Raw genomic sequence first — 16,075 nt, 5'->3', positions numbered from 1 at the left:
ACTCAGTGAGATCTTCCAATGTTTGGTGACAGCAACAGGGTCAGGAATAGGGTCTTACCTTTCCCCTCAGGTAAGAAATCAAGTGCTTTGACAGAAGTATCTCTTGTTTGGAGTACTCCATAGGTATGTCTTATCAATAGCTCAATGTGGATTGTAACCCAATTTTGGTACTGGGATTTACCAGCTAGAGCCAAATATTTTAGGGTTAGGCTTCATTCCCCACTCCCCTCCCCCAAGGGACCTTCTTACCACATGATCCCTCTATGCTCCTATTGAGGGTTATATCTTTTAGTATTCTATCCAGGATGAAGGTTTCTTTGGTTTTGGATTTGGTTTTGTGTGTATCTCTCCCCTCCCTTTTGTTCCTCTTCCCCAAAACCCTTCAATCCCTCTTATCTAGCCCAAGAATTGCTTGTCAGATATGACAGTAATTCAAGTTGTTTCAATGAATGAGGGAGACCACGTGTCATTTGACTTTCTGTGCTTGTGTGAGTTTGCTCAGTATTATCTTTTCCATGTCTGTCCATTTTCTTACAAATTTTATTATATCATATTTTCTCACTTTTGAGTGGAATGCCATTGTGTATATATTCCACATTTCATTAACCAATCATTAAACAATGGCTATCTGGGTTGATTCCAATTCTTAGTGACTGTGAATTGAGCAGCTATAAAATATGGTTGAGCAAATATCCCTGCAGTGAAGGGTAGAGCCTTTAGGGTAGATAACTAATAGAGGGATATCTGGGTCTGTTGGCAGATATATTTTAGTCTTGTTTGAGACTCTATATTGATTTTCATAGTGGTTGTACAAGGTGTCATTCCCATCAGCAGTGAATGAGTGTTCTTCATTCTCTGTCATTTGATTTTTTTTTCAACTTCATTGTTTAATATTAGGTACATGTGACATCAATTCTCCCATTACTTGTCTTTACATAAATTACCACAAAACTTTTGGATGCTAATATTTGCCCAATGTCATTGGAAGCTTTTCTGTGGGAAATGATTCTCAGCCTAGACAGCCCACCTATGTTTTTTTAATTTTTATTTTTTATTGACAACTTCCATAATTTTAAACAATATCCCATGACAATTCCCTCCCTCCATCATTTTATCCTTTGAAACTCTGCTCTTCACCATATCCCTTCCCCTCTCAATCAGTCTCTCTTTTATTTTGATGTCATGGTCTTTTCCTCCTATTATTATGGTCATGTATAGGTAGGTCATGGATATCCAGGCCATTTTGTGCCTGGAAGAGCACATTGTAAGGAGTCCTACCCTTCTTTTGGCCCTTACATTCTTTCTGCCTTCTCTTCTGCAATGGACTCTGAGCCTTGGAAGGTGTGATAGAGATGTTTCAGCACTGAACACTTCTCTGTCACTTCGTGTCAGCACCATGAAGTCTTCTGAGTCATCCCAAGGTCACCACAATCAGAAAAGAGAAGCTTCTCTAACCAAAAGTGAGAGTAGCATTAATATATGGCTATGAACATTAATAGAAGTACTTACTAGGCAGTTTGGTGAGCATAGTATATATATTTAGCCAGACAGCAGCAGACATTACACCCCTAGTGCTCATAACTCCCCCTGTTGGAGGTTTTCAATATCAGGGATGTATTACCTCCCATGGAGCAGGCCTCCAGTCAAATTAGAGGGTGGTTTGTTTTCCCCATAACAGACATGCCACTATTGCACCCATTGGTTCATCTGGCCTGGGTGGCCAAATATAAGGCTTGCAGTGTCCACTGTTGAGTATCTTCACTGGTTATTTCTCTCTCTCCCATTGAACTGCATGCAGAATGGCTTTTTTTAGGTTATATGCCTAGGAGTGGTATAACAGGGTCATATGGTAGGTCTATTTTTATCTGTCACAGGAACCTCCACACTGATTTCCACAATGGCTGGACCAGATTGCAACCCACTAACAGTGTAGAAGGGTTCCTCTTTTACTGTATCCTTGTCAGCATTTATGGTCTGCTGAAGGAATATATCACCATTAGAAATCTTCTGGTAGAGTCTTTTGGGTCACTTAAGAATAAGCTCATATCATCTGCAGATAGGGATATTTTTACTTTTTCCTTTCCAATATGGATCCTTTTGATATTTTTCTCTTGTATTATTGCTTGGGCTAGAGCTTCTAATACTACATTGAGGAGCAGTGATAAGAGTGGGCAACCAGGCTGGAGAGATGGCTTAGCGGTTAAGTGCTTGCCTGTGAAGCCTAAGGACCCCGGTTCGAGGCTCGGTTCCCCAGGTCCCACGTTAGCCAGATGCATGAGAGGGCGCAAGCGTCTGGAGTTCGTTTGCAGAGGCTGGAAGCCCTGGCGCGCCCATTCTCTCTCTCTCCCTCTATTTGTCTTTCTCTCTCTGTCTGTCATTCTCAATTAAAAAAAAAAAAAAAAGAGTGGGCAACCTTGCCTTATTCCTGATCTCAGTAAAAACTCCTTGAATCTTTCCTGATTAAGTATTATTTGAGCTTTATGTGATTTATATATAGCTTTTACTATGATGAGAAATAAATCCTACATGCCTCCAGGGTTTTGATCATGAGATTGTGTTGTATTTTGTCAAAGATTTTCTTTGCATCAATTGAAATGATCATGTGGGTTTTTTGTTTAATATTTTGTGTGTGACAAATTATGTTAATTAATTTCCTATATTGAACCATCCCTGCATCCCTGGGATGAAGCCTGATTGGTCTCTGTGGATTGATTTTGATGTGTTGTTGAATTCAGTTTATGAGGGTTTTGTTCAGGATCTTTGCATGTAAGTTCATCAGGGATATAGGTCTATATTTTTCTTTTCTTGTTGTATCTCTGTCTGGTTTTGATGTTAGGCTGATTATAGCTTCATAGAAGGAATTGGGGAGCTTACCCTGTTCTCTGATTATGTTAGAAATATTGAGAAAAAGTGATTTCAGTTCTTTGTTTAAGGTTAAGTATAATTTGACAGAATCCATCAAGTCCTAGAATTTCCTTTTGGGAAAGTTTTTGATTTTGCTATCAATCTCAATGGATGAATATGTTTTTTAGGAGATTTACCTGCTCTCTGGATTTAGTTTTAGCATGTGGTATCTGTCTAAGAATTATCTTTTCCTCCAGGTTATCTAATTTTGTGGAGTAATGGTTTTCAAAGTATGTCCTGATGATTCTTCCAATTCTGTAAATATCTGTTGTGACCTCTCCCTTTTCATTTCTAATTTTGTTAATTTGAGACTTCTCTGCTTTTGTTTGATCAAAATGGGCAGGGGTTTATCAATCTTGTTTATTTTTTCAAAGAATCAACTCTTCTTTTCATCACTCTTGTTAGTCATTTTCTTAATTTCCAATTCATTAATTCACACTCTGTTGTTAATTATTTCTTTCCATCTGGAACTCTTAGTTTTGGATTGTTCTTGTTTTTTCAACATCTTTGTGTGGATGGTTAAGTTATTAATGTGAGATCTCTCTGTCTTTGTTATTAAGGTATTTAATGCTATAAATTTTCCCCTGAGGGCTGCCTTCATTGTGTCCCATAAGTTTTGGTATGTTGTGTTTTCATTGTTTTTCAGCTCTTGAAATTTTTCAATTTCCTTTTCGATTTATTCCACAACCCATTTATTATTTTTTAAAAAAATATGTTGTCCAAGCTCCAAGACCTGGTGTAATTTCTGTTGTGTCTCTTGTTAATTTCTAGCTTTAACATATTTTGGTCTTATATGATGCAGGAAGTTACGTCAACATCCTTGAATTTATGGAGGTATGCTTTATGCCCTAATTTATTATCTATTTTCCATGGGTTGCTGAGAATAATGTATATCCTATAGAATTGAAGTGGAATGTTCTGTAGATGTCTGTTAGTTCTATTATGTCACTGTTGATTTCTGTTTGGATGATCTATATGTTGATCATAGTGGGGTATTAAAGTTACCTACTATGATGGTGAAGTTTATTTGTGGTTTGTTTTCAAGTAGGTTTTGTTTTATAAACTATGGTGCACCTGTGTTTGGTGATGTAGATTTATGACTGTGATGTCCTCATGTTGGATCATTCACTTAATGAGCAAAGAGTGGCCTTCTTTGTCCTTTTTGATTATTTTTGGCTAAGTGTCTATTTTATCAGATATCAGTGTAGCCACACCCATTTGGACCTTATTTCAATTTCCTTTGAAAAGCATTTTCCATTCTTTCACTATGAGAAGGTGTCTGTTCTTAGTGATGAGGTGGGGTTTCTTAAGATAGCAGATGTAAAGTTCCATTTTTTTGATCCACCATTAACTTGTGTCTTTTGATGGGTGAGCTAAAGCCATTAATATTTAAAGTTATAACTGAGTTTTGATTTAATCCCTGGCATATTGGAAGCTTTATGGAGTTTTGTGCTTTCTTAGGTATTGTATATTTTTGCACCCTCTCTAACTTGGGCTATTGCTATCTTTCTCTTATGGACTCTTGAGATTGATTATTTGACTCTTCTGTGTGGAATATTCCCTGAAGTAGTCGCTGTAGGTTTGGCTTTGTGTTCATATAATCACAGAGCTGGATTTCATAATGTAAAGTTTTCCTTTCATCATCTATTCTGATGGATACTGGTTAAAGTAGTTTGGATTGAAAGCCATAATTTTTTAATACTTTGAAATGCTCCATTCTAGGCCCTTCTGGTTTTCAGTTTTCCATTGAGAAATCTCAGGTAATTCTCATGAGATTGCCTTTGTATGGCATATGTTCTTTCTTTCTTGCTGCTTTTAGTGCTCTCTCTTTGTTTTTGTTGTTTAGCATTTTAATGATGATGTGCTTTGGAGAGTTTCTCATTTGGTCCTGTCTGTTTGGAGTTATGTGAGATTCTTCTATCTGGATGAGTCTCTGTTTTGAGAAGGTGGGGAAATTTTCTTCAATCGTTTTGTTGAATATGTTGCCCATGCCTTTCACCTGAATTTCTTCCCTTGTGCTATACCTTTGATATGGATGTTTGGTAATTTTAGAGTATCCCACAGTTCCCTCCTGTTCTGTTCAGATCATTTTCTGAAGTTATCAAAGTTTTTAGACTCCAGGCTGGAACTAGCATCTGCAGAGTTAGCACCATTTAGAGGCACAGACCCCAGACACACAGAGATCCTCATCAGCCTGGAGTGCACAGGCCCCACACATCCAAGCACTTGGAATACACAGGCCACAGACATGCTGTGCCCTTGTGGTGCCCAGACCACACAAGTTAAGACATCACCCACCCCTGCTCTGTACTTGTTGTTATTGTTAATCATTTGTAGATTGTCTTGGCAGTACATTTCTTTTAGGTTCTAAAATGTGTTCTATGGTCTCATGCCACAGTTTATCCATTTACTCCTTGAAAGATCTCTTTATTGCTTCTAAGTTGTGGTGATTATGTATAAAGTTGCTATTTGTGTTGTCACAAGTTTCCAACTCCCTTGAGTAAATGATAATGAGAGAACAATTGCTAGGTTGTATGGTTAGGCTATGTTTAATTTTGTAAGAAAATACCAGAAAAACTGCTATGTTATCATCATCAAGGAATAAAATAATCCCATTTCTGTGATCCTTGCCAGCATTTGATGCCAACAAGAGTTTGCTTTTATTTTTTCCTACTGGCCTTAATACCATTTATTTTACCTATAGGCATATAATAAAATCCAAAGGTCCTAATGATATTTTAATAACATATATATATATATATATACATATATATATATATATAAAATGCATATACATATGTATATATATATCTATCTATCCCTACATATGAATATATATATATATATATCCCTACATATATATACCATATATACTATATATATATGTGTGTGTATGTATGTGTATATATATATATATATATACATATATATATATATATATATGCACCATATTTTTGTTCCTCCTAAAGGACTCTTTCCAATTTTTTTTATAATGTGAGTTAGCTGATAGTGAATTGTTTTTTAGTTTTATATGTCTTATTTTATTCACCTTGACTCGAAATTTCTACTGGGTCTAGTATTGCCATGGCTTTAAGATATTTCTATGTCTTCTCTCTCTAGCATCATTCCCAAGGGAAATCTGCTGTCATTCTTAAGCTTGTTCTTCTGTAGTAAATGATTCTCTTTTTCTCTCTAACTGATAAGATTTTCTTTTCCTTAAAATTTTTATGTAACTAAATCACAGTGTGACTTAGTTTAGCTTTCCTCATGGTGTTTATGTTTTGGGGCCTCTCCTTTCATGGATTTGTGGTTTCATTTTCTCAGAATTTCTGACAGATGCATACCAGGCTGCCTGAGGTTGTCTCATTTCTCTCTGATGCTGTCTCCATTCATTTTTGTTTACTTTTTCTATTTTTACTTCATTCAGTTGGACACTTTGTAGTCTGTCTTCAAATACACTGATTGTTCTTCAGTTGTATTTAATATACTGTTAATACAGCATATATTTCTTCATAGGTATTGTAGTTTTCATCTCATACTTCATTCATAATTCAATAATTTTCTTAATATATTCCATCCCTTCTTAACTTATTCAAGATATGGAATAGCCAAAATAAATAATTGGATGTCCTTGTCTTCTAATTCAAAGATCTGTGTCTATTGTGGGAACAATTAAATTTATGGACTATTCTCATTGTAGTCATGAATTCTTGCTTTCAAGGTGTCTCTGACAATATGTGACTACATGCCACACATTATGAATCTTGTTGATGCTGGATATTATAGTACTCTTGACCTTGCTATGGGATGTAGTTTAGTTCCTTTGGGGTAGTTTCCTCCTTTCAAGTCTGAATTTCATACTTTGTTTATGGATCCTTTACAGTAATGAGACTGGGACTCAGTATTGTCCACTACTGAGGAAAGATTTTGATTATTCTCTCCCATACCATGGGAAATATTTTTGTCCAGTTCAGCTAGTAGGAAGGCAAACTATTTCCAGCTTTGAGTGAGCAGATGGTACCTCTTTATTCTTTAGTCTCTAGTTGTTTCCTCCCTTACATGCACAGATCACTATAAAGTTGAGCACTTAAGAAGGCGCCTCAGCAGATCTCAACAATTTTCTCTCTTTGGTCTTTTGTCAGGCCACTTCTGTTTCCCTGAATTCACTGGTTGTATTAGTCAGAGTTCTCTAGAGGAATAGAACTGATAGAATTAATTGTATTAAAAGGGGATTTATTGGATTAGTTTATGGCAGTCCAGAAATAGCAAGTTGCAAGCCTGAGAGTCAAGGAACCTGTTAGCTGTTCAGTCCATGAGGCTGGATGTTTCAGCAGTCCCAATCTGACACTGAAGACCTGCTGCTCTTCAGACCATGCTGGTCTTCAGTCCACACTGGTCTTCAGTCCACATTGGGAAGCATGAAGCAGCAAGCAGCAAGAGCATTGGCAGCCAGGTGGGAGGAGGGGATACTCCCCCTCCCTCCTCAGTGATTCTTTAGATAAAGCCCACCTCTGAAAGGGGCCGCCCACTCTGAGGGAAGGGCAAACCCTGGAGGAAGCAACCTCAGAGAGCCACTTATAAGGAATGTCTGTGGATTCCTAAAACTGATCAAATTGACACAAACCTAACCATCACAAGTCCACCCCTTGTCAACTTGACACCAAACCATATCTCCTTACATCATACTGAATTTCCAAATGAAAATAGTAACAAGATTATAATTCCACCTTGTACAACCAGTAACCACAATCTTCCCGCTCCCCCACCATACAAAGCAAGGTTCCTTGAGGAATGATTAGTCTCTAATATAATAATTCAAATATAAATTCAACAGTGGTTAACTAGCAATATGATCTTAATCAGTATTAGTTACTTAATAGAGAAATAGAGGAATAACAAAAGCATCTTTATATTGTACAAACACTCTTAACAAGGTAAGACAGAAACACTCATGACAATTACAGTCCTCATTTTTGTAAGTGGTCACATGGCCTTAGCTGGTATTTGTAACTGACTTTTTCTACTACCCATCCTATATTTCCTCCACCTTCAGCAAGGACCTCAGCAGGTCTTGGTTCTTTAACCGGAGGGGTGACCCATGCCTTAATTTCTGAAGGTTCTGGGGCATTTATCACACTGCCTTGATTAGGTTGTTGCAGTTGTCCTTTGACTTTGATAAGAGGGCATGGTAACACTAAGAGACACCCTAGAAGATCTCCTGTACTCCAGACATACTCTTCCTTACATCCATTGTGGAGGAGCAGTCTGATTGACCCCCTGGTAATCTGGATCAATCACCTCTGCTACCACTGTAACTCCTTTCTCAGCTTGTTCACTCAAGGGCATTAGGAGCCCAAAGTAACTAGGGGAAGTCTTAGTTTCCAGTTCAATGGAATGTTTTTTTGTGCCTCCTAATGAAAGCACTACCCCCTCTGGAACCAAGACCTTTAGGCCAGCAGAGCATAAGTTTGTTGGAACAGGAAGCAAAAATTTGGCTAATGGGTCACTTGGGGTGATAGTAAGTAGTACCATTCCCATTTCCACCCCTTTATTCCTAGATCCATGAGTCTGGGGTATAGGAGAAACAGTACCATAGATAGGACACTGGTTTTCTCAGCTCTGCAATTTCCTTAGGTATTTCTGTTTTTGAGCTAAAGCCTGGAAACTATAAGCCACAGATCTTTGATAATTACAGGGCTTACTTTTCTTGTTTCTTGTCTTTCATGAATCTAGCTTTTGTTAGCTGATTCCAATGTTTTGCATGCAGTTGTTTCATAAGGGTCTATTGCCACTTTTGTCTTTTTTAATGAATTGTTTCAGGTTTGTTTGTAAGTCCAGACCTTATTATTCCATCATGGTAGATTTTAACTTGGGTATGACTCTAGAATATGATTAAATTTTTGCCCCCTAAGTCTATGTGTTTTATCTTATACTATAATACTGATGGTTCTGTTCTGAGAGAAAAGGAGAGATGTTTTCTTATGAAGAATGATAAAATATGCACAAGAAGATAGAGAGTTTATGTTTCATTGAAAGAACAGAGAATGCTGTCATCTGTAACATCAGTAGGAAAAAAATTGAGGTGGAAGGCTAAACCTGGGTCCAACACTCAGGAGACAGAGCCAGAAATGCAGTGAAGATGAATGGGACAGTTAACAAGTGACCACGGCCAAGTTGTATTTGGACAGCATACATGTCTGAGAAGCCAAACTTAATGCTTCAACAGACACTGTAACCCACACTTAGCAGAGAGACCAAGGTGTGGGGTACTGAAGAGCTTAGCACTGGCATGTCAAGGGAGAAGTGTGTTGGGAAAGGAGGGTGTCAGCCTTTGAATTAATAGAATTCAGGTACTTAAGCTGACAAAAAGGACCAGGTGGCCATGAGGAGATTGATCACACAACTTGAGAGAATAATATTAAAAATATTATAAGTAGAAAACAATTGCACCTGAGGTGAAGAAAGTTATGCTAGAGGAGAAAGGTTAGTATATTTTCTTTTGGAACAATACCCAAGGTATTCAGGAATAGTAATTTATACTGTTGTCTTAAACTGTGACAAATTACAATAACAGTGAAGATTAACATAGGCAGACATACATTGACTATGAGGCTAACTTGAAATATGGTGAGTGCAGAGAAAGAAATGTTACTTTTGAGTCTGATGTTGTGAACTTCCAGGTATGATGAAGGGCTTCTGTGTAGATGGATAACATAAATCACAGTCTGAGAGCCAAGAGACAATGGGTCAGTGAGGATTTTGGCCCCAGGCCCAAACCCTGGGTGATATTTGGAGCCCAAGTATATGCAATTATAAAGCATTTCTTGGAATATCTCATGGGAGGAAATGGACCTCCTGTCTCCAGTCTGTGCGCACAGGATGTATACTGCACTTTTCTGAGAGGGGCTGAAACTAGGGGATCATCCCAACTCTGGGCATATTTATTTATGAGTATATCCAATTATTGTGTAGGCCCTGTCATTTAAGGGCTTCTTGCTAGTGTCTTGATTGTGGTATTGTCTTCAGTTCAACTCTGTACTTTTCATCCTCAGACACTCCTAGCCCCTCTGTACCTCAAGTCCATGAAAAAGCAAGAGGCTTTGTCCACAGTGTTGGGACAGGAAGATGAACCCTGACCCTCCCCAAGCTTTTGTTTCCACTGTGCTGCAGATGTCCCTGACTCCCATCAGATGCTATTCCACAGGAATAGAAAATAAATGCATGAATCTGTGCCAGTTTTCACCTCTTGATAACTCAGTGGCCATGAGTGAATAATACCATGATTATTGCTCTCAGTTGGGACCCTTGCCCTGTTAATGATCCCACACCTGGCCCTCCACCCTCTGGATATAAAATGCAATTACTTCAGCTTCTTAGTTGCCATGAGAAACTGCTGCTTTCCTGTACAACATTTTATACATGAAAACTTCCCTCCCTGTATCTGAAAAATGGACAAAAGGTCACAAAACTAATTAAAGTAATTGTGCCCTTCTTGGAAATGAATGCATAATGTCAACAATTACATCAATTAAGCAAATTTTGATGCTGATTACTTAAAGACACCATGATAGAATGTGTGGCTAATATTAATACTGTTCTTTGAAGACTGGCACTTCTAATTTCTTATAGTTGATAGTGTTGAACTCAGTGTTTTAACAATGACAGACATTCAGGACACATTTGTGCTTAAACTAAATTAACCACCAGGTTAGACATAGTAGATTTTGTTGTTGTTTTACATTTTACCTTTGTCTCTCATTTAATGTCATTTGATCACTTCTTCATTTTATTATTATGTATCTATTTCCTGTCACTCACCTTACTAAGATATAAGTTAAAAAGATGAAAGATACATGGTCCTTTTTAAAAATTTTTTTTGTTTAATTTTTATTTATTTATTTGAGAGAGCCAGACACAGAAAGAGAGGCAGAAAGAGAGAGAATGGGTGTGCCAGGGCCTCCAGCCACTGCAAATGAACTCCAGATGTGTGCGCCCCCTTGTGCATATGGCTAACGTGGGTCCTGGAGAGTCGAGCCTTGAACCAGGGTCCTTAAGCTTCACAGGCAAGCGCTTAACCACTAAGCCATCTCTCCAGCCCTACATGGTCCTTTAACTTACCAAACCATTAGTGACTACAGTGCAAATTATCATAAAGCAATTGTGATGCACTGGTGATAAAAACATTTGTAATATAATTCATCACAAACAAGAGCTAATGTCAGTGTTGTGTAGCCATTTTGATAGCTATAGGGAAAGACCCACTTCAGGTCCTGAAACCACAGAAAAAAACTAAATCTTGTATAGGCTACACTCTCTTAGTTACACACCTGCCTATAATAAAATTTACTTTGCAAATTTAACTAATTCAGTCAGAAATTAATAACAGATAATAAGATGGTTATAATATATTGTGATAAAATTTACTTTAAGCCTATGAACTATTTAGTTCTACAATTTTCCATTTACTCTTTCTAGACTTCAGCCTCTGTGAAAAAAGGAAAACCAAAGCAAATTGGAGTTCCATACAACATGACACAAAGTAAATTCTCTATTTCCCTTTACATGTGTGAGTCAGTTCTCCTCCACTCTGATTATTTGTCCCAGCACTGAAGCCCCAAAGCCCTGGTACTAACCTGTTTTCTGCTTTAAGAATGCATGGACAGCTGTACTTTAAGTCTAGACTTTAACCTCAAGATATTTTTTAATGTGTATTATTTTCTTAGGCAGTAAGATAATTGCAATAAATAGTAATCAAAAGATGCTTCTTCTGTGGCATCCATTTTGACTATAAGTTTTTCTTTTGTTTAAAACATGAAATTTTTACAGTAAGTACTTTGTATGACATGAAAAACATTTCCATGGAAATTTCAAATTTTGTTGAACAGTTTTTCTTTTGACTTTAGGAGCATTTTTGTTGCTAGTTATAAAATGACTTAAAAAAAGATCACGGCATCTAGATGATACTGCCTTTTGGTTTGAGATCTGGGCACTCACCTCTTCTTGACTGCAATTAGAATCCAACATTCATTAAGCATTTCTAAGAGGACATACTATATGGATTTAAAGAGATTATATTTGTAGTTCACTTTCCCAGTGTTAAGCCAGTGCACCACATACCAACAGTATCCAAAAGAGGAAAGATGCTCTCTAATTTACTCCTGGATCTTGGCTGTTGTCTTTTTGTTCTCCTGAGAACAGAAGAGATCATGCTAACAAAACCCCTTGTGAACAGAAAGGCCATCCTGAGGATGTGTCCCAGCAGAGAGAGACTAGAGAAGGGCTGTTTGCTGAACACCAATGCCTGGTGGACTCTTGTCTGTTTTCACCATCTGTCAGCATACAGGACAAAGGACTCAGGAGAATACATAATAGAGGAAATGGGTTAAAGTGCAGGATGAGGAGCAAGAATGAATATCATATGGAGAAAGATGGAGGTACATAGCTATAATTCTTCCTTGCCTTATATTTATATAGATATGCTTATGTAGTAGGATAGAATGTCAATTTCTTTCATGTCAACATTATCTTTAAGTTCATAGCAAACTGTAATACAGGCAAGATTTTTTTTTTTTTAGTTTTTATTTGGCAGTTTTTCTATTTTCTTCTCCATTTAATAGTTGAGGAAAATGAGGTTCCAGTAGCTTAATTAATTAAAGGTCACAAAAATTTCTCTCCTAACCAAAGGATTTCTTCAGGTGTTTGTTCAGTCACTTGGTAGTTTTCTGAAAGTATGCATGGTATTACTTTGAGTGAATGCACAGTGGCCTAGTGATCATAGTTTCTGAGCTTGATTCTCATTTGCACTATTATCTCCTTGTGACAAAACATTGTTGTTTCTCACCATGGAAGGCAGAAAACAAAAACCGGTAAATATTGATAAATATTTGTGGGGGCTCATTCAATACATTCTACATTCAGTGCTTGAATTGCCTTCTACCTCCCCTTTATCTCTCCTCCTCCTTTTTTCTTTTTACCAGTTTACAATTCAGACACATACCCTAGTCTTGAATTATACATACTTGTAAGCATAGCATGTACTATCCAAAGCATCTTATTTATACTCTGAAAGTATGGAGACAGCAGCTTCATAATTCACAGGATAACAACCAAGCTTTCAGAGGCACAGCTATAAGGTAGCACATCCTAATACTGTCATAGTTCCAGTTAGCCTTCATGTGTGATGGAAAACTGTGTTAGTGGCAGAGCCTGACACATTGTTACTAAATAACTTCTTATCCCTTCTACTTATATTTACCTTTCAAATAGCATGGGCTGTTTGGAGTGTGTTGATATTTGTCCCCTTGTTGCAGTACTATAGACATAGCACTTGGGTTACAAGTACAAGGCATAAAAATTGCTCCAGAGCAAAATTCTGATCCAAATGAAGTAGCCTATTTGGTGTTTCCCAAGAGCAGAGGACACACCTGTCCAGTGCTTACCAACCAACCTCATGTGTTTGTGTGGCCATCCATAGGTTTCACTATGTTGGCATATCCCTTAAATTGTTAATATTCCTTTACTTTAAAGTTTATGCTTTTTACCTTCAATAAATTTGTCCTAAAAGAAACTGGTATTTCCCATTCTAATGAGAAAGATCACAAAACAAAATAAAAACATGATAGTCTTAAATGGTAACAATATTGTGTAACTCAAGATCTTACAGTGATGTTTATGCCTATTCTGGAGAGAGAGTGAGAGGAGAGTGGGAGAGAGAGAGTGGGAGAGAAAGAGGGAGAAGGAGAGGGAGAGAGAAAGGGAGGGGAGATATAAAGGGCCTAGGCAGCAGGCATCATATTGAAATATTATGTTTCTTGAAATAGTGAAATTGAGAAGAGAAGTGAAATGACTGGCTTGTTGTGTAGCACCATCTCAACATAGGCAAGAAAACCATGTCTAACCCACAGTTGGAACGTGGAAAACACTGAGCTAGTAATTTTCTGTATACATTCACATAGTATATAAAAGTACTTAATATACATGATAAATATAGCAGAAATGAAGCTCTTAAGTGATTTTTATGACCAGATTTTCATGATAATCTCAATTGATGGTATCCAATGTTTATTTACTTATTTACAATTTAATACATGTAATGTATTTTGATCACATTCACGTCATCACCCTCTTTTGTTCTCTTCCCACTTCTGATGGACCACTTTTTTCCAATTAACCCTCTTCCTACATTTTTTAAACACAAATGTGAAAGTTGCAAGTATAAGGTAAGTATCTAACATTTACCGATAAATCATTCTTCAGTTCAAATGGACAAGATAAGATGTGAATTTTTTCTACAAAGTGCAAGGATGCAGAGGGAGGCCTTTGAGCTTCAAGCTGTGCACAGTCAAAGGAGTTGTCTGCTCCTCATATTTTCCCATTATTACATTAGACAGATGATCGAGCTACAAAAATTCACTTGGGATTCAGAGAAAAAGCAATATCTTCAATCTGTTGGTTTCAAGACTGTAGAAGAAACTCTGCTTTGCTGTTGACTCATTGGCTGAGGAAAGCTGACCTTTCTGTAGCAAGAATTTCCAAATTGGACATGTGCCTAAGATGATTCTAGCACATGTTCAGTGTCACACATTCAGTTGTTATGCTTATTGACACTTTTTTTTTTTCCAGTTCCAAGGGTACTTTATTGGATATGCTTTAGAAAAGAATGGTGCATCCTATCATGTCTGGTCAGTGGAATGAAGAGCTGTGTGTCCAAGGACTCATCAGGCAATGCTAAAGGGGACCTTGTTTTGTCCACTTCTACTCATAGACCCAGTCATGAGCACAAGACTTGTAATCAACCAATTCTTCTGGCTTAAACCATAGGCTGATCTCTTTTTCAGCACTTTTCACTGAATCACTGCCATGAATGATGTTCCTGCCAACTTGAATGCAGAAATCCCTTCGAATGGTGCCTGGCTTAGAATCAACTGGATTAGTCTCCCCAAGTATTACTCGACCAGTTTTCATCACATTCAGCCCCTCCCAGACCATGGCCACCACAGGCCCTGAGTTCATGTATTTCACCAGCCCCGGGAAGAAAGGATGGTCTTTCAGGTCACTGTAGTGCTGCTTCAGGTGGTCTTTGGATGCCCGGAGGAACTTCAGGGCCACCAGGCGGAATCCCGTCTGCTTGAAACGCTTGATGATCTCGCTCACCAGGCCGCGCTGCACGCCGTCTGGCTTGATGGCGATAAAGGTGCGCTCCAGGTTGGCCATGGTCCTGAAAGCTGGCGAGCAGTCAGGAGGCTGAGACGCGCTGCCTTATTGACACTTTTAACCCTGTCCTATCTACATCTAGAAGTATAAGGTTGTGCTATGCTTTAAAGATACAGTGGGTTCTATATAGCAAGTTAAAAGAATGTGTTTTACACTTTAATACTGGGTTTCAGAGAACCTAGAGAAAGGGTCCAAGAAAAATTGGCCTTGAAAATGATAACTCATTCTAACTTAGAGACATTGAAGACTTGATAATAAAGAAAGTATGGGGATTAAATGTGAATTCATGACTCATGTAGAGTAACCATAAGGAAACTTCACACTGGCTAACCATCAGAAAAAAATAAATAAATAAAACATAAGAAAAGTGGGGCAATTTAGAATTATGGACAGAATTTATTATTAGGACGTTTTGTACATATGCTTCAAGCCCTGTAAAAGCTAGTTAGTAGCTTTTAAAAAATAAATAAAGCTAGGCAGATTGTGGGATGATCTTAAAACAAATCAAATAAATGTACTTCTGAGTATAAAATTTAGGAGTTATCATACTAAGAAACTATGAAATTGTTGTCATATCAATTTTAATTCTCCATTAGCCCCAAATCTGCATGTTATTCTGTCTGAGTCCAGGGACATGAACCAATGAATAACCTTGCAGAGCATTTTCATTTGTGGTTGACATGGATGCTACTTTAGGAAAAGAGGCTAAGCTGAAAAGGAACAGAATCTTCAAGCACATGGGGAGCTAATTCAAGGTGTTCAAAGTGAGAACCTCAGCAAAGTAAGAGCTTTGTACTGATATGTTTCTGTGGTCCAGGTCATATGTGACAAATCAGGCTCAATCACACATTGGCTCACCATTTTCTCAGAGAAGTGTGGTGATAAGCTCATTTTATGGGGTTCAGATAAGCTGTTATGTTTAAAGGGTTTAAAAGAGAGTCAGCTCCTGGGCAGAGAA

General features: G+C 37.7%; 1 protein-coding gene across 2 annotated transcripts; it reads right to left on the bottom strand.

Annotated features, from left to right (window-relative positions):
• Positions 1-14,638: 14,638 nt before the first annotated feature.
• Positions 14,639-15,117, bottom strand: LOC101595707 (nucleoside diphosphate kinase B-like). 2 transcript variants are annotated; one of them, XM_004671377.2, is made up of 2 exons: positions 14,890-15,117; positions 14,756-14,776 (listed from the first exon to the last, which is right to left on the bottom strand). In XM_004671377.2, exons 1-2 carry the CDS (start codon positions 15,115-15,117, stop codon positions 14,756-14,758), a joined length of 249 nt encoding a protein of 82 aa, XP_004671434.2. The 2 variants fall into 2 exon arrangements, with proteins under 2 accessions (XP_004671433.2, XP_004671434.2); XM_004671376.2 differs by having other exon boundaries at positions 14,639-15,117.
• Positions 15,118-16,075: the final 958 nt, after the last annotated feature.

Source organism: Jaculus jaculus, chromosome 19 (genome assembly GCF_020740685.1).
Source record: "Jaculus jaculus isolate mJacJac1 chromosome 19, mJacJac1.mat.Y.cur, whole genome shotgun sequence".
Taxonomy (NCBI): domain Eukaryota; kingdom Metazoa; phylum Chordata; class Mammalia; order Rodentia; family Dipodidae; genus Jaculus; species Jaculus jaculus.
Note: the sequence above shows the minus strand (reverse complement) of the source record. Positions and strands in the feature narration are given on the sequence as shown.

What these genes read in the sequence shown, in the direction of transcription:
- LOC101595707 (XM_004671376.2), bottom strand. Translation starts at nt 15,117, where the DNA reads ATGGCCAACCTGGAGCGCACCTTTATCGCCATCAAGCCAGACGGCGTG.